The sequence below is a fragment of the Bemisia tabaci genome, chromosome 9, assembly GCF_918797505.1.
Source record: "Bemisia tabaci chromosome 9, PGI_BMITA_v3".
NCBI classification, from domain to species: Eukaryota; Metazoa; Arthropoda; class Insecta; order Hemiptera; family Aleyrodidae; genus Bemisia; species Bemisia tabaci.
Window position 1 is genome coordinate 18,804,673 of NC_092801.1, and position 24,401 is coordinate 18,829,073.

The 24,401-nt window shown below is 41.2% G+C and overlaps 2 protein-coding genes across 2 annotated transcripts in view; one reads left to right on the forward strand and one right to left on the reverse strand.

Moving 5' to 3' along the window:
* LOC109034810 (oxysterol-binding protein-related protein 9) overlaps positions 1-24,401 on the reverse strand; it is a 109,342-nt gene that overhangs the window by 50,777 nt on the left and 34,164 nt on the right. The window lies entirely within an intron of this gene.
* LOC109034811 (very long chain fatty acid elongase AAEL008004) overlaps positions 1-24,401 on the forward strand; it is a 34,085-nt gene that overhangs the window by 2,343 nt on the left and 7,341 nt on the right. Inside the window, exons 2-6 of the mRNA XM_019048169.2 lie at positions 16,405-16,595; positions 17,894-17,974; positions 18,452-18,508; positions 20,748-20,853; positions 23,231-23,370. Of these exons, the coding sequence (XP_018903714.2) occupies positions 16,405-16,595; positions 17,894-17,974; positions 18,452-18,508; positions 20,748-20,853; positions 23,231-23,370 (575 nt within the window). The remainder of the gene's footprint in view (positions 1-16,404; positions 16,596-17,893; positions 17,975-18,451; positions 18,509-20,747; positions 20,854-23,230; positions 23,371-24,401) is intronic.

Consider the following 24,401-nt stretch of genomic DNA (forward strand, 5'->3'; position numbering starts at 1 on the left):
TTAATTCTTCGGGGTCGTTCATTAAATATGTAGCGCTCTAAGGTGGGGAGAGGGTTTGAGCCTGGTTTGCAGGTGTGTTTCAGGGAGGAAGGAGGTTTCTTCATTGTTTTCTTTTCCAATGGATTAATTACTTTTTTAATTTTGTGCTAGTGTTGCTAAGATCCAGTGTGTGCTGTTGCTAAGTGTTTTGAATTTTATTTTTCGTTTCATTACTCTCCATTTTCTTTGAATTTTATGATTAAAAAATGTTCCGGAACTTAGCTCACAAAATTACCCTCATTACTCTACACCGCAAAATCCTCACCTTATACTCTTTATACCCTACTTACCCCTTTTTACCCTTATTTTCTTATTTTATTTTCACCTATTCTAAAATTGTTCACAGATACAAAAAAGGATGGAAAATAAAGTAGCTTATTTATCAATAATTTTTCTACCATCGGGGGGGGGGGGGGGAGGGGATGGTGGAGCGTCAATGCGAGCTTTACGCTTAATTTAGAGAGGGTGTGCGAAGTCAGGACCAGCATTACAGTGAGGAGAGGATAAAAAAGGGAGGGGGAATCGAAATTCAGCGTTGTGTACTTCTTGAACGACTCCTTGTGATGGTTCAAATTTTCTCAAAAATTTTAAACCGCACATTGGGAGAATTGTGAATTTTGTTCTTCAATTTTTTCCGACAATTTTGTTCGCAATTTCGTCTAAAATGTCTAAAAATTTCAAGGAAAATACGCAAAATTTCTCCCAAAAATACATGTTTCATCCGAGGTGATTTGGCAACTATTGAATGTTGATACGGCGTTCTTCCTTAGCACGGCAGCATAAATGCAAAGCAAAGCTGGTCAGGGTAAATGAATTCTGACTTACACTCGAGAAGAACATAAAAGTAATTAAGGGGTGGAAGTTTTCCTGATCCGACTGCGGCTGAATTAGGAGGGCGGAGGAGGGATGTTTAAAGTTAACAAACTTTGATGCTCATCCATTCCAGGTTAAGTGGTTCGCGGTAAGTTCTTTCGGGAGAGAGGCCTGCCGATGCCGCAGCTTTTCTGCATGAAGAGATCGATTTTAACATCTCAACTTGAGGAACTTGAGATTGACTGACGCCGAACAGGTGGAGCCTTTTAGGAATCCTTCGAGAGTGCCTTTCAGAAAGCCTTCAGCAGCCTTTTCTCGCCTACGAAATAAGTATTGATGTAAATAGGCTCTCGGGTTTTCTAACTTGGGCCCACGGCGCTTTCCCAGCTTGATACAGGCGCAGGGTGTCTACTAAAATAGGCTGGCCAAAAATCAGTACCTTTGCAGTACATTCCCGAGAAATTCAGCGCCTTCTTAACAGAAAAATTCAGCACTTTTCCAGTGCCTCCAATTTACGAAATTTGAAGATTTTCATAGATTTGAATTTTTCGCTCAAATCTTCGTGCGGAATTTCCGCACTTTTTCAGTACTTCCGGACCGCCCTTAAAGAATCAGTACTATTTCCGGACTTTCCGGACTTGTAGAAACCCTGCGGCACTTTGAAACCCTCTCATAACATAAACAGTTAAAAAGTTCCGCGTTTATAGTTATTTTGAGATATGCCATAAGCAAATTTTATTTATCGATCGGACACAGATATTGTATCCCACGATGGTGGGTCATCGATCGGGTGAAGGTTGTAGTTTTTCGGTCAGCAACTATTCTAGCCAACCAGAGAGAGATCGATTGAGATAAGATTGAGCTACGCCAAGGTATCATAGTTGCTACCAAAAACATTTGTGCAGTCGCTTGAACACATTTTTCAGATAATTACAATATTCATACACAATAAAAGCAAATAAGCGTGACATTTACGGTGATTCCACTATTCGACCACGCAGCTGTGGGAACTCGTGATGCCTACGCTAATAATTGAAGGCGCATTGACATGGCTTAGAATCACCTCTCCATTTATGATGAAAGTATATTTGTGTGTGTTTAACTTGAATAATGAGCAGTGAAGTTTAACGAACAACTCAGTTGTCCTGATCAGTAGATTTTAGATTACATATTATCTTTCCTTTGAAAAACTCTCATTTGGATAAGATCGCTTATCACTAATCCTGTCACATTTGTCTTCGACCACGGATCGGTGAAAACCTTACCAGGCGAGTTTTACAGCCTTTCGTGACATAGCATGTTACGATCCGAAATGCCTTCAACCCTGCCTGTACATAAACCTATCCAGGGTTGCCATAATTTTGTCATCTTCAAATTCCCTGACTTTCCCTGATTCTTCTCTATTTTCGTTTTTCCCGACTCCAAAATTTTCTAACTCCCTGACTTTTCCTGATCTTCCAATAAAATTACTATCATTTAGTTATTTTCTTTAGAGAATACACATTTTTTAATTTTTTATAATTGCGCAAAAAAAAAAAAAAAAAAACCGCTGACTATCACTAAAAATTGGACACAAATTCCTTCTTTAGAGATCAAATTATACAAACAGCATTCAGTGGCTCGTTGAAAATAACAAGCCTTAAAAATAACCAGAAACTATAAACAGCTGGGAGATCAGATACAAGCCTTAAAAATAACCAGAAACTATAAACAGCTGGGAGATCAGATATAAGTCTTAAAAATAACCAGGAACTATAAACAGCTGGGAGATCAGATGCATGTTTTCGTGATTAGTTTCTGAATTTTCTGCATAATATCTGCATAAGCGTATGCGAAAGCATAAAAAAATCCGATTGTACAGCCGGCTTTCCTCAAATCCTGATTTTACGACCGATTTTTCCTCAAATCCTGATGAAATTGGGATTGAATCCTAATGGAATCGGAAAAATCCTGATGCTAGACACCCTGCTGACACTTTTGTCATTTTCCCTGACATTTTCAGGCTTTCCCTGACGTTATAAAATTCCCCGACATTTCCCGGTTTTCCTGATCGCTAGACATCCTGCATAATCTCGAAATCTCGAGAAAAAAATCTCGTGCGTGGGACCCGAAGTTTAGGTCATATGGATCTCTGAAGTTTTCGGATTGAGCATCTGAACACTTTAGGTCTTGCTGTCGAGGTTCGGATCACACATCTGAAACTCCAGTTCTTACATCTGAAGTATTTCAGATGTGAGAACGAAGTTTTTCGGATGTGAGATCCGAAGTTGTTCGGATGTGAGATCCGAAGTTGTTCGGGTGTGAAAACCGAAGTACTTCGGATGTAAGAACTGTAGTTTCAGATGTGTGATCCAAACATCAGCAGCTGGACCCCAAGTGTTCAGATGCTCAATCCGAAAACTTCAGAGATCCATATGACCTAAACTTCGGGTCCTACGCACGAAGTTTTTTTCTCCGTGTACACACGTATCTCATCGAAAGCACCCCATATCGGAGCCAGCTCCAAAGGGCGTGCGTCCCGTCGTAAAAACAACGGACAACCCCGCGATAGCGCACACTTGCATTAGCCGCGAGTGTGACATTGCCCAGCGATTGCGACAGTTGAGCGGCCGTGTAGGACGGCGCCTCGACCGACTGAGACAGCATAAAGCCGCCATTAATATGCATGAGTGAATATTGATGATCCATTGTCCCTTTCCGCAGCCCGCTTCCGCGCTTCGACTCCCGCAAGCTCCGAGCCCCCCGACAGCCGACACCCGTTTCCGAACGCCGCTCCGGCCAACAGGTTGTTAATGATACTCCGGATCCGAGGGCGCCGCGATTCATCGCGCGATTACTCTCGTACGAAAAATACGGGCTCGGGAATTAATTGGCTTTAAAAAAACCCCTAAAAACAATGAGAAATGGGCCTGTTGCATACGAGAAAAACTGACCGAAAGCGCAAATTAAGATGTTGCATGTGTGAGGGATTAGCGATGTGACCATTGATTCTTATGTAAAAGTTCGCGAGAAACACGATGGTGGATCCGAAAAATTTTGAGTCAGGGAAATCAAGAGAATTTGAAGACGAAGAAATCATGGCAACCTTGGAATTTGAAGATGAAGAAATTATGGCAGCCCTGAATTTGCGCTTTCAATCTATACATTTTTGCGCTCATCGCCTACCGTTTTTGCGCTTCTGGATTTTGCTCTCTCGGGAATGGAGATGTTGCATGTGTGAGGAATTTGCGATTTGACTGTTGATTCTAAGGTAAAAGTTCGCGGGAAACACGATGGTGCCACCGGTTTTCTCTGATATTAACTCCCAAGCTCAAAAAAAAGCTCTCAACTTGAGGCCAAAATGGAGGGGATATCCCACGCTATCCTGAGAGTCCACCTCTACATCAAGACAAACTCTCCATGCAAAGATAGGGAGCAAATACATTAGCAGTTATGCCGTGGTTTCAGTTTTAGAGTCCCCAAATAAAGTGGCAGCCCTGTCAATGTATTTGCTCCCTATCTTTGCATGGAGAGTTTGTTTTGATGTAGAGGTGGACTCTCGGGATAGCGTGGGATATCCCCTCCATTTTGGCCTCAACTTGAGAGCTTTTTTGAGCTTGGGAGTTGATTTCAGAGAAAACCAGTGGCTCCATCGTGCTTCTCGCGAACTTTTACGTAAGAATCAACAGTCAAATCGCAAATTCCTCACACATGTAACATCTCCATTCCCGAGAGAGCAAAATCCAGAAGCGCAAAAACGGTAGGCGACGAGCGCAAAATGTATAAACCGAAAGCGCAAATTCAGGGCTGCCACAATTTCAAATTCCAAGGTTGCCATGATTTCTTCGTCTTCAAATTCTCGTAATTTCCCTGACTCAAATTTTTTTGGATCCCCTGACTTTCCAAGACATCTGAATGAAACATCCCATTACATTTTTACATACATATAGGTCGCTTTACAGCACTCCCTCGCGCTCTACGACCCCTAACCTCCACTGCTCTCTTTCAAACCACAAATCTTGGGGGATTGAGCACCTTAACATTTCCGCTTCAATCCCTTCCCTCCAACCTTTCATTGGGCGCCCTCTGCGTCTTCTCCCAGGAGGAACCCAGTCAAGGACCTCCTTCGGCAACCTGTCTCCTGCCATTCTCTGGACATGACCATACCAAATGAGTTGTTTTGTCATAATGTCATGCACGATGGTCTGCTTGCCATTACATTTTTTCCCTTTAAATTATTCTCACTACTGCCAAACGCGTCCACGGCCGGAGTTTTTTTTTCAGTGTAAAAGCGCAGATTCCAGAGAGCACAGAATCCAGAAGCGCGAAAACGGTAGGCAGTGAGCGCAAAAATGTACGAACCAAAAAGCGCGAATTCAGGGCTGCCATAAGTTCTTCGTCTTCAAATTCTAGGGTTGCCACGATTTCTTCATCTTCAGACTCTCTGAATATTTTTGCTTTTCCGGACTCCAAAATTTTCAGATTAGCTGACTTTCCCTGACATTTGAAGGAAACTTCCCCTTTGATTTATTTTCCTTTAAATTACACTCATTTCTGCTAAACGCACTTCGGTAAAGTCCATGACTATTCGGCAGTCTTGTAAGCGCTACTATGCGTCTTACGCTGACCACGCCGTTTAGCGCAATGCGTGAAGTATTCCTGCAGTCTTGCAGGCGCTAATATGCTGTTAACGCCGGCCGCACTGTGTAGTGTGTTTCGCGCGATATTTCGAGCTCGCGTTAGAATAATCGCGGCATCGAAGAATGGGGCTTAAAAGGCCCATGTTGTGTTCCGACACCGTATGAGTAATCCAACGTTGCCTCATTTCTCCCGATAAAATGTTTTTTCAGAGAAAAGTTAGGAAAGTAAGAACTCATGGACGACATGTCTGATATTTAATTTTTTTTTGTTACATGAAAAGAAAGAAGAACGAACGAAAATATCGCGTCGAAATTTCCAATGCTTTTACTTGAGATAATTAAGGAAAAGTCAAGGAAACTTCTTAGAAAAATTGTTTGTATTTTTTTTAAAAACATTGTTCAAAAATAAAACATGAAAGTCGTGCATAGCGTTGCATCAGGATTAAATACGCTTTCTTTCGCGTGCACCCGTCGGCTTTTGAATCCATTCATCTCTTGAACAACTTAAACACGGTTGTTCTACGATATTTTCCGTGTAGTTTTTTTTACTCGTTGGCGGCCTCTTACGGGCAACAGGCTCCTAGCTATTGTAATCATAAATCACTATGGATAATTTGAATTCATAGGTTGGCTGCACTTTGGGACCCTAAGGCTCCATGACCTAACCTTAAAATTACCGACAGTTTGTAGTCTCCCTATATGTACATGTCGCAGGCAAATAGTAAAATCAGACATTTTATCAAATGCCTAGGCAAATAGTTAAATATTCTAACTTAGATTGAAATTCTGATTCTTTTCCTAATTTCGGACAAAATAATTCATTGCTAATGCAAGAAAAAATTCTCAGTAAAAATTTGCGCACACATTAGTATTTTAAACATTCTTTAGCTCCTGAAGAGACACAGATCTTGAAATTTTCAGCATGTCGTAAATTACAGAATTCTTGGAATTTCAACATTTAAAAACATGAGAAGCAATTGAAGAGTGAGAGACAAAAAGAGTTCGATAGGTTTGATGGGTTATTTTTTCAAAAATAGTGAAAAATCGTGAGCTCTTCGCGAAAAATTCACAAAATAAATTTGACCATCTGCCAAATCATTTGACAAAATGCCTGATTTCACTATTTGCCTGCGACATATAGGCCTTGTCTCCACGGGACGTTTTCATGGGATTTGTCCCTAGTTCTAATCGCAGGAATAAAACTTCTGGGATTTTTCCCAGTTACCATCTCCACGGTCCTCATACAGTCCTGCGACTAGTTTGCGCGGGAAGATAAATTGGTTAAAGTCGAGTATTTAACCGGGATTAAAATAATAATTGCACTCAATCGATAATTAGACACATTATTTTAACAAAACAAACATGAACAATGGAGTAATCAACAAAATATTGCACAGTTTGTTTTCACTTCTTCTTCCTCTCTCAGTGGGTCCTAGGGGTACAAGGACCATACTTGGTGCTAGGAAAAATATTGATTAACTCAATATTTTTCCCAACTTCGTAAGTGGGATTTTTCCCTGGGACAAATCCCGTGAAACGGCCCGCAGAGACAAGGTCACACACGAATCACTAAATATACAAAAAGGGCACATGTCCAGAAAACCAAATTGTTCAGAAGACACATAAAACTGTTTATATCGTGGTAGATATTCTTTTGGAAGTCGTTATGTTTAAAAAAAATATCTACCACGATATAAACAGTTTTTTGTGTCTCCTGAACAATTTGGTTTTCTGGACATGTGCCCTTTTTGTATTTAGTGATTCACCTACTCTACTTTCAGTTAGCAAAATCATCGGTAATACCTTCCGGAAACCTCTCAACTCACGTTCTACACGAAACAACCGACTAAACCTCATCCGCGATTAACAATACGTTTCAAGCTTTCGGCAAATCTTCCCGGGAACCAGGTTTCCGCTCGACGGGGCTCCACTTTCATCCACCGCATACAGCGATTACACCGTGCTGGATGATTAATTGCACAGACAAAACACAAGAAAACGGCGCCCGTGGAGTGCAATTCGAAGGGGGGGGGGGGGGTGGCGGCAACTCTCCGTGTTTTTTCGCCGTTTAGTGCTACTTGCAGGGTTTCGAATTAAGAGCTTGCTCCTAACGTCACCAAAAGCTGAGCATCGATCGTTCCCGAACAACGAACATTCGGAATTAGTCCAAGATTTCGAAGCTGTCATCTTATCCACTAGAAAAAAAAAACAAAAAAAAACACACACATTGGATCTAGAGTCAAGACTCTTGAAAACATTGACAAGAAAAAGTACTCTTGATTCAATCAGATTTGGACCGAGTTAAACAGAAAGGAACCAAGCCACATCAGCTATTGCCAAATTTAATTGGGCAATTTAATTTTTTACGTGATAACGCTAGTGCAAATTTCAGTGAATTTTCTCCATAGAACAAAGCAAATTCCTTATCATTTTCACAGAAATCCGCACAAACATTTTTTCATACAAAATTAAATTGCCCAGTTAATTTGCTCTAATTGACGAAATTCGGCACATTTTAAATTGGCAGAAGAGGGCGGCACTTTACGCGAAAGCACTTGTTTCATCGGCTCTCTGAAAAATTAATGTTACTTTCTGTTGTTTTGTCTGAAACTACGTGTTTTATGCGCCCTTACGGTTTCCTCATATGTCTCGTTTTTTTTAAATTAAGATGAATTTTGCTGTTTTAGCTACTTCAATAATTTTATCTGAAAGAGGTCAGACGAATTTTGATGGAGTCTCGATTTCGAAAATTTGACACTTACACGGCTCTCTTCTCTACCGCGATAGAGTAGAGACTCCTCTCGAATCGTCACTCGTAAACCAGAGTCATGGATGGTCGTTTAAAGTTCGGAACTTCCCTGCATCCATCTCGCGAATTGTACGTCTAGAGCAGAGGCGAAGCGTGAATGATAGATTATCGATTATCTCCATTTGAAGCTACGGCAAAGAATCGATTATTAGATTGCTCGTTCCGAACACCCCTTATATCGACCCTTCTTCACAGGTTCAAATGGTAGATCAATCGATGTATCGCAAAGCACGCCACGCCACCGACGTCCAGAGCCGCGAACTTGACCCAGTTCCTTTGTCAGGAGCCCATCAAAAGTAACAAGTGAAGAGAGCGTCGAAACACGGACGATGCCGAATATCGAATACCGATACCTCGAGGATCTCCTGTAGGCTCCTGCGTGCTCCCCTCGAATCAGGGCGATCGCTCTGTCGCACAGTGGTTCGAGTCAATAGGGGAGGTCGTACAAAATTTGGAAGTTTTAAGCGCGTATAACTCCGTTTATACAAAGCTTTGAGGCTCTAACAGTGGCTCCATTGGTTTGCTCGTGAAATTTTCTTCCTAAATCACCCATTGAAATGTAAAATGTGACGAAATAAACACCAAAATTTGCAGTTTTAGTTAAAAATTTCATGTCCGACCTCTCTATTTGACTCGATCCACTGTGTGTCGCCCGAAGTCGAGTCGAAAGCAATAAGATTAAGGACTCCGGGCCCTGGAGCTGCATTTGGCGGTCTTCAATGGCCGAGTTGCCAAACCACCATGATCGATTATCGCTATTTCCCCATTTGAAGCTACGGTAAAGAATCGCTTATTAAGGTATTCGTTGCGATCACCCTGTATATCGATCCTTTTCCATACCTATACGTTTAAATGGCAGATCGATCGATACATCGCAAAGCACGCCACGCCACTGCCGCGATGATTTGGTTTCCTAGGCTTCGGAGTATCAGGAAACACTGAGGAAGGAAACGTATAAACATGGTTGCCGCAGTCAAGGAATTTTAAGAAGTCAGGGATAACCTGAAAATGTCAGGGAAAATGATGAAAGTGTCAGAAAAAATTGTTAAGACACCTTTATTGGCTTTTCAGAATTGGTTTGACGTCCCGAACCACAGATGTTCCGTGGAAACTATTCCAAATCACGTCTTTTCAGTCATCTGGGTCATTCCATGCCAAACTACTGGTACTTTGAAAAAGTGACCCCCTCAGAGTTTGATGAAATTCGGCATACTTAGTGTACATGCACGGCTCAGTAAAAATCCACAATTTTGCCACATTTGTGATGAAAAAAAAAAAAAAAAAAAAAAAAAAAAAAAAAAACATGACTAGGTACCTACTTTCTCTCCCTGAAAGACAGCTAAGTTCGGCGTTTTCCGGAGAATAGAATGTAACAGCATTTAATCTTGAAAAATGTGAGGTAATGTTAGTGTTTTCACTTGTAGGTAAACTATATTTTCACCGGAAAACAAACACGATCGCAAAATCTCTACAATCCGGTGACCCTAGGATTGCAAGCTCGCGGTGTGCACTGTTCCGAAATGGTATTCGCCGGGGAAGGTTGGATACCAAGAAAATACGACTTTTTAACGACTTGAGCGCGCACCGTGGTATACACGCAATGCATGAAGTATCCTGCAGTATTGTACGGTGCTACTATGCGTCGGACGCGCAATGCATGAAGTATCCTGCGGTTTTGTAAGGCGCTACCATGCGTTTGCGCCGAGCGCGCTGGCGCCGGCCGTGCTGTGTTTTACGCGATTATCCTAACTTGCGGCGTCAGCAGTTTTCAACTTATGATTTTGAAGTTTTTGTTCGGAAATTGCCTTTTCAAATTATAAAACATGACCTACAACTCAACTATTTTCCTCTTTTCATTTTTATATTTTTATAATTATAAATAGAAGCATGCAAGTGAAACGACTTTTACCTGTAGGCTTCCCCGTTACTCAGTGACATAATGGCGTGATCGTTTGGACAACTGCGGTTCATTTCAATTTTTAGACACCGGGATCTCTCTTAGTAGACGGTGACAAATAACTCTCACACCAAAAGGAGAGCTCTTATAATTCTTCGTCCCCTGCGGCGGGAATCCAGAGGGTAACGAAGCTAGATTCCGCTCCCCGGAGACTCGATCTTTAAAGCTCGCCGCCATCCACGCGAGAAGCACTTAAGTCCCGACGGGACCCCCGGATCCATGCGAGGTTTTGCGTAAGAGTCGCTAACAAACAGCTTTTGAAATACCTACTCCGGCGGCGACCGGAACTAGGAAAGGAAAACCACCTGAGAAATCCACCCCGCCCCTCCCTCCCGACTGCGGCACAATTAGTCGAGTCGTCAAACGAGATGTTTCCGCGCGCGTCAAGCGCCTCATACCGTCGCTTCTAGACGTAAGGGCGTATCTGCGTTTTCACGGGAGCCCTGAAATGCTGGGAGTTATGCGGGCAGCAGGGCTCCTTTGGAATTGGAGGTACGTCTTTACGTCGGAGGAGCGACACCCCCCCCCCCCCCCTCCTCCTCCCGTATGGAGCGCGGCTAATGAGCAGGTTATGAAAGGAGCCGAGAAGCTCCCGGTTACACCGTGCGAAAAGAAAAACGTCGTATGATTTTTCGAGTGTTGTCAACTTTCCGCACGACAATATATTTATTTTTTGAGGATAGGTTACGGGTGTAAAATGTTCTTCCTTGGAATTATCAAATGATTTGGATTGAACTGCGAAAGAAACAGGGTTGCTACAGTCAGGGAATACCGAGAAACCGGGAATTGTCGGGGAATCTGGAAGTATCAGCAGGGTGTCTACAAGTCCGAAATATCCGGAATAGTACTGATTTTTTAAGGGCGGTCCGGAAGTACTAAAAAGTGCGGATATTCCGCAAGGAGGTCCGGATTTTTTCCATTTTTTGTCATTTTGGTCGCAATTTGAGCGAGAAATTCAAATGTTTGAAATTTTTCTAATTTCGTTAATTGGAGGTACTGAAAAAGTACTGGATTTTTCTGTTGAAGAGGTACTGAATTGTTTGGGTATGTACTGAAAAAGCACTGTAAAGTACTGATTTTTGGTGAGTCTGTTTTAATAGACACCCTGATCAGGGAAAATGACGAAAGAGTGGCGGAATTTTTTTTCTTTCACCTATAATCGCTTTCTGAAATGAGCTAGGCGTTTCAATAACAACAAGTTACCAAGAAACTATTTCAAATTATGTCTTTTTAACCATCTGGAATGACTTGAATTGTCAAGGAGTGCTACCGAAATGTGTCAGGAAAATTCATTTTTTGAATTCTGTTGCAACCCGGAAGAAATTCTCCAGAAAATTGGAAGTCAAACGGTTAAAAGTTTCGCGGGAAATTCGAGCTTCACCAGAAGAGATTTGGCAACGTCTCAAAGCTAATACGACGCTTTTCGCCTCTTTGTTTTGAGTCTGACGTTGTTGGTCTGTGTCTAATGGAACTCATATCCACACCCCGTTGGGATTTGCGATGGAGAGCTTTGTTTGCGAACGGGAGACGGTGTTAAATAAAAATGGGTCTGTGATACACGAAAAATGAGGCAACTGAGAAGATTTTCGAAACGGAAAATGGACCACTAGACAAGGTACGAATTTCAGCGTTCTGATACATGTGTCGTAACTAAAATTTCACGTAGGACACGATGCGCACGATCAAAATTGCCGTAAATAACTCCTCACGAAGATATTAGATGATTCCTGATGCGTGAATTCAAACCACCCGCTCATGAAAAACTTGAATGCTCCACGTGATTCACATCGAGCGCTAAACGTTATTATGACAGTCTCTGCGATCTACAAATCTGGCAACCTCAATCTTGACACTTTGGCTCAGCTATAGCAAATTGCTTATAATTTGAACAACACATGGTGGGAAATGAACATTGCTCGATTGAAAAGCTTGCTGAAATCGTTGTAGTGCGCGATTTGATTCACGTAGAGCTTTGAGTTTCTTGTGAGCGGGCAGTTCAAATTCCTCGTAACCAATGTGAAATAAAAACGTTAATATCTTCGTTAGGAGTTGGTTTCAGTAAGTTTGTGTGAATCGTGATCTACGTGAAGTTCTGGTTAAGAAACATGTATCAGATCGCTTAAATTTGTACCTTATCTAGTGGTCCATTAAAAAATTCCTAGAGTCTTTCGGATCTTAGGTGGCAATTTCACAAAGGCCGGAGACTTCTTTCAATAAAATTTCCCGCTCGGAAACTTCGGAGCCCATTTTCTCAAAACTTCATTTTCGCGCTAACAGCTTTCTTGAGTAACACGACAGGATTGAAAACAGGGTGGACGAGATTTCGTTTTCATGGTGCCCCCCCACCCCGCCCCCGGTCACCAGGTCCATGTGCGAATACATGGACGTACTTCTGCCAAACAGAACTATGTGCATTAAGACAAGGGCCCTGAGAACCATAAGAACACACGCATAACAGGGCTCACATCATAATGCACATAGTTCCGTTTGGCAGAAATCCGTCCATACAGAGTACAGTTTTGAGACCTCATCAAATATTCCTCGGTAGGTACGAAGCGTCCATTTTTCGTTTCCCCGACTGAGGAACATCGTGTTCGCTCCCGCAAACTCCGGCTTGAATGTTTAATAATTCGGAGGAGTATCTTCAAAAGGAAGTCGAAACTGCTGTGAAGTCTCTTAAGCGCCTTAAATTTTAGATGCTCCCTCGATCGAATCCTCGGCCACAATACTGCTTGCGCGCTGGAAAAAAAGGGGAAAAAAGAGAGTACAGCCCATCTACCTTTCATGCTGCTACCCTCTCTCGTCTCTTTGTTTTATAGTCCAATCCAGTGACATGGCGTGAATTGCGATGTACCGATTGTTATGCCATTTAAACCTATGGTAAAGAATCGATTATTAAGGTGTTCGCTACGGTAACGTTGCATGGTGGCAACGATCATGGTGTCAACAAACCAAAAATCTGATCATGAAGTCAACGATTGTTGACGTGCTCAGGCAGTAAAACGCAAAAAAGGGCCCTGAGCATGGTGTCAACGATCACGGTGTCAACAAACAGAAAAATATCTTCCTTATGAGTAACATTAAAAAAGGAAGTGTACAGGAGAGGTCTGGGTCACGTAGAGTTGGGTTAGGTTAGTTTGGGTCAGGACATGTACGGTTAGATTAAGTAGGTAAGGTTAAAGTTATGTCGGGTTAGGTCTGGGAAAGTTCAGCTCTGTGAAAGTGGGCTAGGTCTTGTAAGGAGAAGCTGGGTAAGGTTAGGTTAGGTTAGGTTAGAGTAAATAACACAAGAAAAACAAGACTTGAAATTTGAAAGATGTAATTGAGGCAAGTTTTAAGTTTTGTTGACGTCGTGATCGTTGACACCGTGATCATTTTTCATAAGAGTCAGAATTTTTTATTTTTGGATGATCATAGTGTCAACAAAAACTTAGAAAAACTGTTAGTTGACACCATGAGCGTTGCCACCATGCTACGTAATCTTTGCTACGAACATCCTGTTTATCGATCCTTTTCCATAGATTTAAATAGCCTGACAATCGATATATCGCAAAGCACGCCACGCCGCTGGTCCAATCCAACCAACCAAGCATCATGATTCTGAAATAGAGGATTCATAGTGGATCTAGAGCTTCGGCGCAATGCTTTCACTGAAAAAAATACTCCGGCCGTGGAAGCCGTACTTCCGGGCTTTATGGGCATATCGTCCGCGTTCCGAGCTTAGAGGCCGAAAGTCCCGGGTGTGGCACCCGGAGCAGTCTAAGCTACGGCTCTAGCACCCGGAACTTTCGGTCTCTGATCCCGGACTCGACGGGATGTGTATACCTATAGCCCGTAACTTTTTTTCAGTGTTCTAGGTACTATGCATGTATATTTTCAGTCTTATTATTTGGAAAAATCGGAATTCAGTCTCTGGATTAATCATTCAGGAATGGTTTTAAGAATTGCCGTTTGGTAGTATTCCATTTAAAAATGAAGCATGATAGGAATTATGTGACGTCACAAACCGAGATACGTGGTTTGGGAGTTTGAAAGTCACCGTGGGAGTCTACGTCGATATAAAAAGGGCCTTTTTCATTTCTATTGTTAGACAAGACAAAAGCTCGTGCTTGCGCGGTTACAAATTGACGATCAAGAATGATTCAATTCAAGTGTAACTCGAAAGATTGTCTAGCAAGGAATCCGACGTTCGGGACGCCCGAAAGCTCCGTCAACAGGGTTGCCAAACCGAAGGGAGAAACGCGCGATCTCCCGGACCCTCACCCGAAACCCCGCCCGGTGCGGCAACACCGCCGGTCGCCGAAGGAAATTATTAAGCCGTTCGGCGGGGGGCAAGGAAAAACAATCAGCAGATCCCTCGATACCCTTTCACGTCGATCTTTTCACCTCTCCCCCCTCCCCCGGGGGAGCGTTCGCCCCCATCACGCAACCACCGATGCGCAAACGAACCTGATACGCTGTTCCCGCTTAGCGCGGGGGTATCGGTTTATTATACTGTGTAAATAAAACGCGGATATTTGCTCGGAAAATCCGAGGGGGAACACAGACAGTGGCGTGGCGTGAATAATCGATTATCGATATCTCGCCATTTGAAGATATGGTAAACAGTGGCGTGGCGTGCTTTGCGATTAATCGATTGATTTGCCATTTAAACCTATGGTAAAGAATCGATTATTAAGGCGTTCGCTGCGAACACCCTGTTTATCGATCCTTTTCCATAGGTTTAAATGGCATAACAATCGATATATCGCAATTCACGCCACGCCACTGAACACAGATGCGGTCGACCGCGAGAGGAGGGGGGAGTGGGGGGCGTGGCCGAGCGGGGTTGCCCCGTGACGTATCGGGTATCGGCTGCTGGGTTTTTAATCGGGGGGTTTGTTGAGTCCCCGGAAAATTTGGCGGCGGCGATCGTGCTGTTAACAGCTCGGGATTTCCAGAGCGGGTAACCCTCGCCTCGGGGGTCGAAAAATTTTGGGCGTGCGAGCGGGATGTGCGAGGGATTCGGAATATTTAATTTCCTTCCGAGTTACGGAGCGGTTATAATTTCTTTGTGGGCTTAAAATAATAGTGGGACCGCTGGTGTCAAATTTCTGTCAAAGTATTTCGAGGGCTGAAGTCAGACTGGAAAAAAAAACGCATTGTATCTAAGACTCTAGAAAACATTGACAAGAAAAAATACTCTTGATTCAATCAGATTTTTGCTTAAGGCAAAAGGAAATCCGCTCAAATTAAGAGGCTTGGTTCTTGATTTAAGCAAAAATCCGATTGAATCAAGAGTGTTTTTCTTGTCGATGTTTTCAAGAGTCTGGACTCCACATCCAATGTGTTTTTTCTCCAGTGAAGGAATAAGTGTCTCTATTCTAGTGGGGTGTCTCCATTTTTCCTTCATTGGAAAAACCATTGGTTTTTCTTCTCCAATGCAAGGGGAGTAAGTGCCTCTATTCTATTTTCGACAAAATCTTGGATTTTTTTATTTAAGAAAAAAGTCCGACTGACGTATTTAATTAGCTAAAAAAATAAATCGACCTTGTAAGTCGGCAATCACATATCTCGGTTCGCGACGTCGCGTCGCAGTATTCCTGTCATCAGGGTGTCTACTAAAACAGGCTGGCCAAAAATCAGTACTTTTACAGTACTTAATCAGTACATTCCCAAAAAATTCAGTACCTTCCTCAACAGAAAAATTCAGTACTTTTTCAGTACCTCTATTTGACAAAGTTCGAAAAATTTAAAAATTTGAATTTCTCGCTTGAAGCCCTGTCAATGTATTTGCTCCCTATTTTTGCATGGAGAGTTTGCCTTGATGTAGATGTGGACTCTCAGGATAGCGTGGGATATCCCCTCCATGTTTGCCTTAATTTGAGAGCTTTTTTTGAGCTTGGGAGTTGATTTCAGAGAAAAACAGTGGCACCATCTTGTTTCTCGCGAACTTTTACGTAAGAATCAACAGTCAAATCGCAAATTCCTCACACATGCAACATCTCCATCGGAAATACGTATGTTTTGACTTATTGTTGACCATCGATATGTGACAGTCTATTGGGAAAAGGAGTCTTTATTCAATCATTGTCAGTCTATATTCGTTCGGTTACTGAAACTATAGTTGACGCAATCGAATGCATAACACAAACTAAGTATATGATTGACTTTTCTGTTTGTTTCAGATCCGCGGACGAAAGACTGGCCCCTCGTGACGGATGTGGCGCCCATTTCACTGATCTCAATCGGGTACATCCTATTTGTTTACGCATTGGGACCGGCCTTGATGAAATCACGACCTGCTTTCGAACTCAAAAACATACTAGCTTATTATAACATAGCGCAAATTTTGTCGTGTGCCGTTGTAGTTTATTGGGTAAGTTACAAAGAACTCATTGTGGATTTACCAATTTTTACGGGCTGAGTATTATTGACATTGACAGACACAACCAAATTGAGAAATTGCAAAGAGAAACTGCGGAGTGATTCTATTGGTGGTGCGAGTGGTTGCAATACACATAAGGATAGGTATAAGTAAGAAACAAGTAACGGCAACCCTCGAAAGTCATTTCCCCCTTCTATTAGAACCACCGGTTTCAAGTTCAACCGGTGGGATGTCTCCATTTTTCCTTTACTTACTTTCTTTGTCCATCATTTTCGATAATCAGCCCGCAGATGCTACTCGAAGAATAGTTAAATCGAACCACAGAACCCCACAGGTTATTTTTTGGGGTGCTCGTGCGGGCATTCTCCGTCGAGAGTCAATTTCCGATTTTGTGGCCCCACTTGACAACAAGTCGCACTGCGAAAAATTTTGTTTTCCTGGTTTTTCCCCGTGAACAATCCTCTTCACAAACAAGCGCGAATGCATTTACAGGGGCTGGTGCATGTCTAATTGCTGACATTACATTAGTTAATATACGCGTCGCATTATCAAAAAAGGGGTTGATGCAATTATACGTGCTCTTTGGACGCGCGTGTTGCATACAGAAATAATTGAAGGCTTTCTAGTTTTCCTTACCAGTGCGATTATTACTTGTGTTGCACCGTTAGTGCAATAGTAGGGCTTTAATGTATTGTACCTAGCATATAATTCCTTCCATCTTCCCGATGAAATTTGCCTGGGATGTAATGTGCAAATGGAATTTGTGCGTTTGTTTAAAAGAAAAAAAAAAGGAAACAAAACTCGATAAGAAATGCTCTGTGTCCAGAGATTCATGAAAGATGGCGCCGTTTTCAGCGCTCGAAGCGAAGCCACGGTATCGATTGATCTGCCATTATAACCTATGAAAAAGGATCGATAAATAGAATGTTCGCACTTAACTCTTTAGTAATCGATTCTTTATCACACGGAAAAACTTAAATTACTGATTTAACAATTGAATTGCTAAAAAAAAGTGACTGCAATATTTCAACGTAGATTTCATAACAAAAAAAAGCTACTTTAACCACTGTTGTAAGCTAATTGAACCACGGGGGTGGATAAAGTAGCGTTTTTGTGTTGTGAAATCTACGTTGAAATATTGCAGTCACTTGTTTTTAGCAATTGAATTGTTAAATCAGCAAGTTAATTTTTTCCGTGCACACTTTCAAATGGGGAAAAATCAATAATCAATCATGGCGCGCCACTGATTCAACACGGTTTATAACTGCTTTGCTTTCGATTTTGGATAGTTGCTGGTTGCGGGTTGGACGACCAAGTTCCATTTAGGATGTATGCCGATAGATTTGGCGGTCACCCAAGAAAATATCCAGGTAGGCACGAATTCGAGTATTTTAATCGATATCAAAAGTTGACTTCAAATATTGACAAAACCAATGATCAATAAAAGTCTCATCTTCAAACATTTTGAGCAAATGGCGGAATACAAGAAAAACAAAAACAATACAAAAAGAAACCAACTCCCGGAAAATTTGTGAAAATTCATTAGACATTTATATCGTTAACTACTACAAATAACGAACATCGCTCATGAACTCAATTCGTATGAAAGAGATATTGAAACCCAAGCTCTATCCCTTACACATTCAGGTCTGCCAATATTTTCAGTCCCCGTCTTCAAATTCCCTGACTTTGTTTGCTTTTCCCGGACTCCAAAATTTTAATACGTCTTAAAAAGTTCGTTTCTCAGACCCAGCCCCTTATCAAAATAAACGATTCAATATTCCTCTGCAAAACGGAAAAAGCCCTTGATGATTTTCATTCTACCCAAATTGATGTAACTGTTGCAGTTAGCGGGAATATTCTGGTGGCTGATCATCCTTAAGATAGCAGAGCTCGCAGAAACAGTAAGTACTACGTCGGTTCATTGATGTTTCCATTGTTATACAGCGAACTCTAAACTCAATTATTCAATTATGTGAGATCAATTCAATTTTTAAAAATTCCAAGACGATTATTCAAACTTCGAAAAGCGAATTATCTAAGAGAATAGGAGTGGGGATAAAAAAAATTGCGGCTAAGAGCGGAAAAAGAGAGGTCCACTTGCGATGGACTACTATAGACAAGGTACAAAGTTAAGCATTCTGATACAATGTTCTTAAAAAAAATGCACGTAGAACGCGATTCGCACAACGAAAATTACTGAAACTGACAAAGATATTCAATGCTTCTCGACGCGTGAACTAAACCTCCCGCTAAGGAAAATGCAATGCTCTAAGAGAGTCAAATCGCGCACTACACGTTACAATGGCAGACTCTGCGATACGAAAATATGGCAACCACAATCTTGAAGCTTTGGCGACGAGTAGGAGAGAAGTGTTAGGAACACTTGTCGTGGGAAGGGAAAATTCGGAACAAGTGATCTAGCACCCCCGAATTTCTGTTCAAAAAGATTTCACTTACGTGGACGAAGAGCCTTGTTTTCAAATGGTTTCTGTAAAAGTACTCACCTGAAACAGAAAAAAATGATGCAATTAGAAAACAAACATAATAAAACTTAAAGCAGGGTGTCTATAAATAAAACAGGCTGGCTAAAAATCAGTACTTTTACAGCACTTTTCAGTACATTCCCAAAAAATTCAGTACCTCCTCAACAAAAAAATTCAGTACTTTTTCAGTACCTCCAATTGACGAAATTCGGCGATTTTCAAAAATTTGAATTTCTTGCTCAAATTGCGACAAAAATGACAAAAAAAAAAAAAAAAAAAATGAAAAAATTCTGGACCTCCTTGCGGAATTCCGCACTTTTTCACTACTTAATCCGGACCGCCCTTAAAAAAGCAGTACTATTTTCGTGCTTTCCGGAAATTCCGGACTTGTAGACACCCTGGATCCATGATTCACTTATGCTCATAACCAAGTCCATCAAAACCAAATGAAGAGTTCAAGTCCAAAAATTTCAAGTTCATTCAAGGACCCTTCAAAGGCGTGACCACCTCAGAAAGGTCAATCGTGTACGCCAATGCCACAAATCTCGACTAACGAAGCATTTCATTCAGCTAAAAAATTAAATCTCCTCGTTAGGGCCTTTTGTTGGAGGGATATTTCGGGTGCGTGGGTGGAAAGGTCAATCCCGGTGCCCTTTACAAATGGACAGTATGCAAAATGAATGAAAACCGATTGATCCGAGCGCGCGAATGAAGTGACCGAGAGGGACGGAACAAGTTAAACAAAGCTCAACATTTTTATCAGCGACCGAACTTGCTGACATGATGAATCGGACCGCGTGCTTTGATTGAAGCGGGTCGTCGATCGCAATTCGCAAAACAACAAAAAAAGAAACAGAAAAAAATAGAAAAAAAGAGAAATACCTGGGGAAAAAAGGATAAAGGAAAAATAATAAAAAAAAAAGTTCCAAAAAAAAAAAATTGAAATTCTGCACTGAAAGGAATTAATAATAAAATTTGACCACGTTTACAGCTAATATTGGTGTTAGCCAAGCTATGCGGTTTTAAGCTCACCGTATTTCTAGAAAAGAAACTGAAGGATAGAAATAAGTTAGCAGCCAAATGGCTATTAACCGTATTTCTTGGGTTGCACCAGCATATATATGGTTAAATCTATCATTCCTTTTTTCCGTATAATCTCCCATGTTCACGGCATGAGATCGCTGGATTGAAATAAATCAGACAGAATTGGTAAGAATTTTGCCCCCTGCTAAATACAGATTTCTTTAAGATGAGAACATTGCCAAAGATGTATTTCTCTATGTTTAATCGTCCAAACGTTCAAGGGGGTGGGACTTTCTGTATTTTTCTTCTTGTAAGTGGACCGCACTTAGCAAAAAGGAACCAGCGCAATTACAGTGTTTTCAAATTCGTGCAACTTCTTCTTTTCTTCTAAAAACACTTAAAACAAATATACAGTATTCAAATTTACACAATTATATTTTTTTTAAACTTTACAATTTTTTGATGAGTAGAAAGAAGTATTTGCAATTCTCGGAGATATTTCAGAAAATTATGAAGAAGCAATATGTTCACAACACTGTAATTACGCTGGCTCATTTTTGCTAGATGCGATCTAAGCCTGCGACCGTAATAAATTGGACCTTCGCTGATAAACTTTCACGATTTATTCCGGCAGGTATTTTTCATTCTGAGGAAAAAAGAGAATCAAGTCTCGGGCTTACACGTTTACCATCATGTTTCAACCCTCATTTTGGCGTGGATTGGCTGTAAATTCTATCCCGGTGAGTGTCCTTGTCTTCGCTTTAAAAAGCGCCATATGAACCTTCAGGCGTTGCCAAATTTCCATTTCCATAACACGAATTTCCTGGTAAACTAATGAATATTTTCCTTTCACTTTTTCAGATAATTTTGTTCACAATTTCGCCTGAAGTCCCTGAAAATTTCCATGAAAAATATACATATCTTTCCTCAAAACTAAACATTTAATTGAAGGACATTTGGCAACTCTCGAATGTTCATACGGCGTTCTTCCTTAGCACTGCAGTATACTGCACACGATGAAACTTTTCCGTTACCTTCCACTACGGCGGATTTAAGAGGGTGGCTTTAGAAACCGAAGTTGGACGGGGCCCGTTGGTTCCTTCCGTTATTAGGACTTGACTCGGTTGAAGTTAGAATCAAGTATGTCCATCTTTTGATGGATTCTGAGGTTGAAGCGTTCCTATGGACCTTCGGGCTCATGGAAAAATGGAATTTTTCGGACTCGAGATCGACCAATACGCTTACGAATGAGTCCGATCTCAATACCGACACAACGGAGATTTATTAAAAAGTTGGACGTTCCCACAGTTGTCAGAATGTGCGATAAAATATGGATACCTTACGTGAGGTTAAATAGGGAGCAGTGCTGAATTTTCAGCACAATCTGGCAACTATGACGTTGTTCAGGCTGAAGAGGATCGCGTGTGACTGTGAGGCAGCACAGTGGATCGTTGAAAATCGGGCGTGTGGTCGAAATTAAAATAGTTGGATTAAATTTTGTAATTAGGAACTACGATTTCTGACTCATCCGAAAAAACACGTGTGCGCATAGCAGAGCAAATGATACATACGTTGTATCAAGACCGATCCGGAAATTGTAGTTCCTGATTGCAAAATGCAATCCAATTGATATTGGTTGACCGGATGAACCTGAAACAACCTGATATAAATTGCATGTTTATTCACATGCAGTGCGTTTTGCAATTAGGAACAACAATTTCTCGCTGAGTTTAGAAACAACGTATATACCATTAGTTTCCCTATGCACATCACAGGTTTGAAGTATGAGCCAGAAATTATAGTTCCTTATTGCAAAATGTACCTATCTATATTTTGTTCTGAGGTTTTACTTTTATAATTGAGAAATTTTGAAGCAGCCTTTTGAAATTTTGCAATGAAATATCACTATTCCTTTTCACTTTTTACCCCGTAATTTCCACCCTCCAGCTTAAAGTCGATCCACTGTAGGCCGGTCGATTGCAAAATGTACCTATCTATATTTTTTCTGAGGTTTTACTTTTATAATTGAGAAAATTTGAAGCAGCCTTTTGAAATTTTGCTATGAAATATCAATATTCCTTTTCACTTTTTACCCCATTATTTCCACCCTCCAGCTTAAAGTCGATCCACTGTAGGCCGGTCGATTGCAAAATGTACCTATCTATATTTTGTTCTGAGGTTTTACTTTTCTAATGGCGAAATTTGAAGCAGCCTTTAGAAATTTTGCAATGAAATATCAATATTCCTTTTCACTTTTTACCCCATAATTTCCACCCTCCAGCTTAAAGTCGATCCACTGTAGGCCGGTCGATTGTAAAATGTACCTATCTATATTTTTTCTGAGGTTTTACTTTTATAATTGAGAAATTTTGAAGCAGCCTTTTGAAATTTTGCAATGAAATATCACTATTCCTTTTCACTTTTTACCCCTTAATTTCCACCCTCCAGCTTAAAGTCGATCCACTGTAGGCCGGTCGGAGGGTGACGTGAAAAGATACCGAGGGATGAATATTAAGTCGCATTATTGGGTGCTCACATGCGAGCAGGGGGGGGGGGGGTGGAGGAGGGAAAATTCTGCTGAAATCAAATTCCGGCGAATGAGTTGTCAACGGCTCTTGCCTCTCGTCTCCTTAATAAAAATGACATCACCCTGAAAATAACGATGATGGCGATATTGCATGCATTTCTTGCGATCTCCTCGAGACTGCTGTGCTCAAGAGGAAAGCCGTATGAAAATTCGACATGCTACCGGATTCATTTCTATAGCATCATTTCGTTTCTAAGAAATTTCATTTATATTCCCCTGGAAATATTTAGATTGTTGGATTGGATTATGCAGAATCGTAAAGGAAATCTTCTCAAATATTCAATGCTTATATTTCTCAAGTTTTCAAAAAAAAAATTCGGATTTTAAGAGAAGAAATTGCAATATGTCCATCTCCATACGGCGTTTTTCTTGAGCACAATCGAAGACACAACAAAAAAATAAAAGGTAAATACTTCATCGTTTGCATAAGCTGAGGGAATCATTGAGTGATGGAAATATAAATATATAAAAATACAGGGAAAATCGAGTTTGAGAATTTTGCGCTATTTTTCTCTTCTTTATTTCCACAGGTCCCATGGCTACTTTCCCAATTCTCTTAAACTCTATTGTACACATTGTCATGTACGGTTACTATTACCTGACGTCTTTGGGAGGTGAAGTGTCTCAGAAGATCAACAAATTCAAAAAGTACATCACTATCATGCAAATGGTAAGTGTAATTTGCGCTATGACATGGTATGTATGGAATAATAAATGTATGAAATAATATTGATCAAATACTACAAAAATTGTAACGAACCGTAGAATATTTCTTACCGTCCGCGTCAAAAGGACCCGAGATGCCTCGCGAATCTTACGATGAAGAAACTCTAAATCGTACATCAAACTGTTAAATTTGACCATTCGAAAAACCAAAACCAAAAACTCCAAACCCGCAGTGTTTCTCAGGGATCTCGCGGGGATCGTGTCGGAAAACTTCTGCACCCTGCCGTAGTCAGGTGCGCCATAAATACGGCGAAACAAGACCCGGGTGTTGAATAACTGCCGTGCGAAGGAAGAACGCCGTATGAGCCTCCAGGCATTGCCAAATTTCCTTTGATAAAAGGTAAATTATCTGGTAAACTTATGAGTATTTTCCTCCCAATTTTTCAGATAATTTTGTTCGCAATTTCACTTAGAGATTCTGAAAATTTGATGAACAAATATTCATAACTTTCCTCAAAAATAACCATTTTATCGAAGGAAATCCGGCAGCTCTCGAATGTCCATACGGCGTTCTTCCTCAGCACAGCGGCATACTTATCCGACCGGAACCATCGGAGTTTGAAAAAGTGAGCACACATTTATCAAAACGTTACCGACAATGCCGAGAGCCTTTTTTTATGAAGCGGGGATATTATGTAGGTCGGGGGGGGGGGGGGGGAGTCGTTCACCCACCGTTCATCCCGCGAGGCAGTAAAAATTCAATAACTCGCAATCGCGAATTCAGGGGCGTTTTACAATCACGATGATACGCTCGTACGGTGTACTCCGTATTTTATTGGGGTTCTCGGTTTATTTTTTTCGCGCTTAGCCCTCTCGAAAGGTTTCGACACGAGGATGGATTCGTTCGAGTGGCGAAGCGTGCACGATCGATTAGTATCGATATTTCCCCAATCGAAGCTATGGTAAAGGATCAATTGTTTAGGAGTTCGTTGCGAACACCTGAATATAATCATTGAAATAATGGACCACTAGACG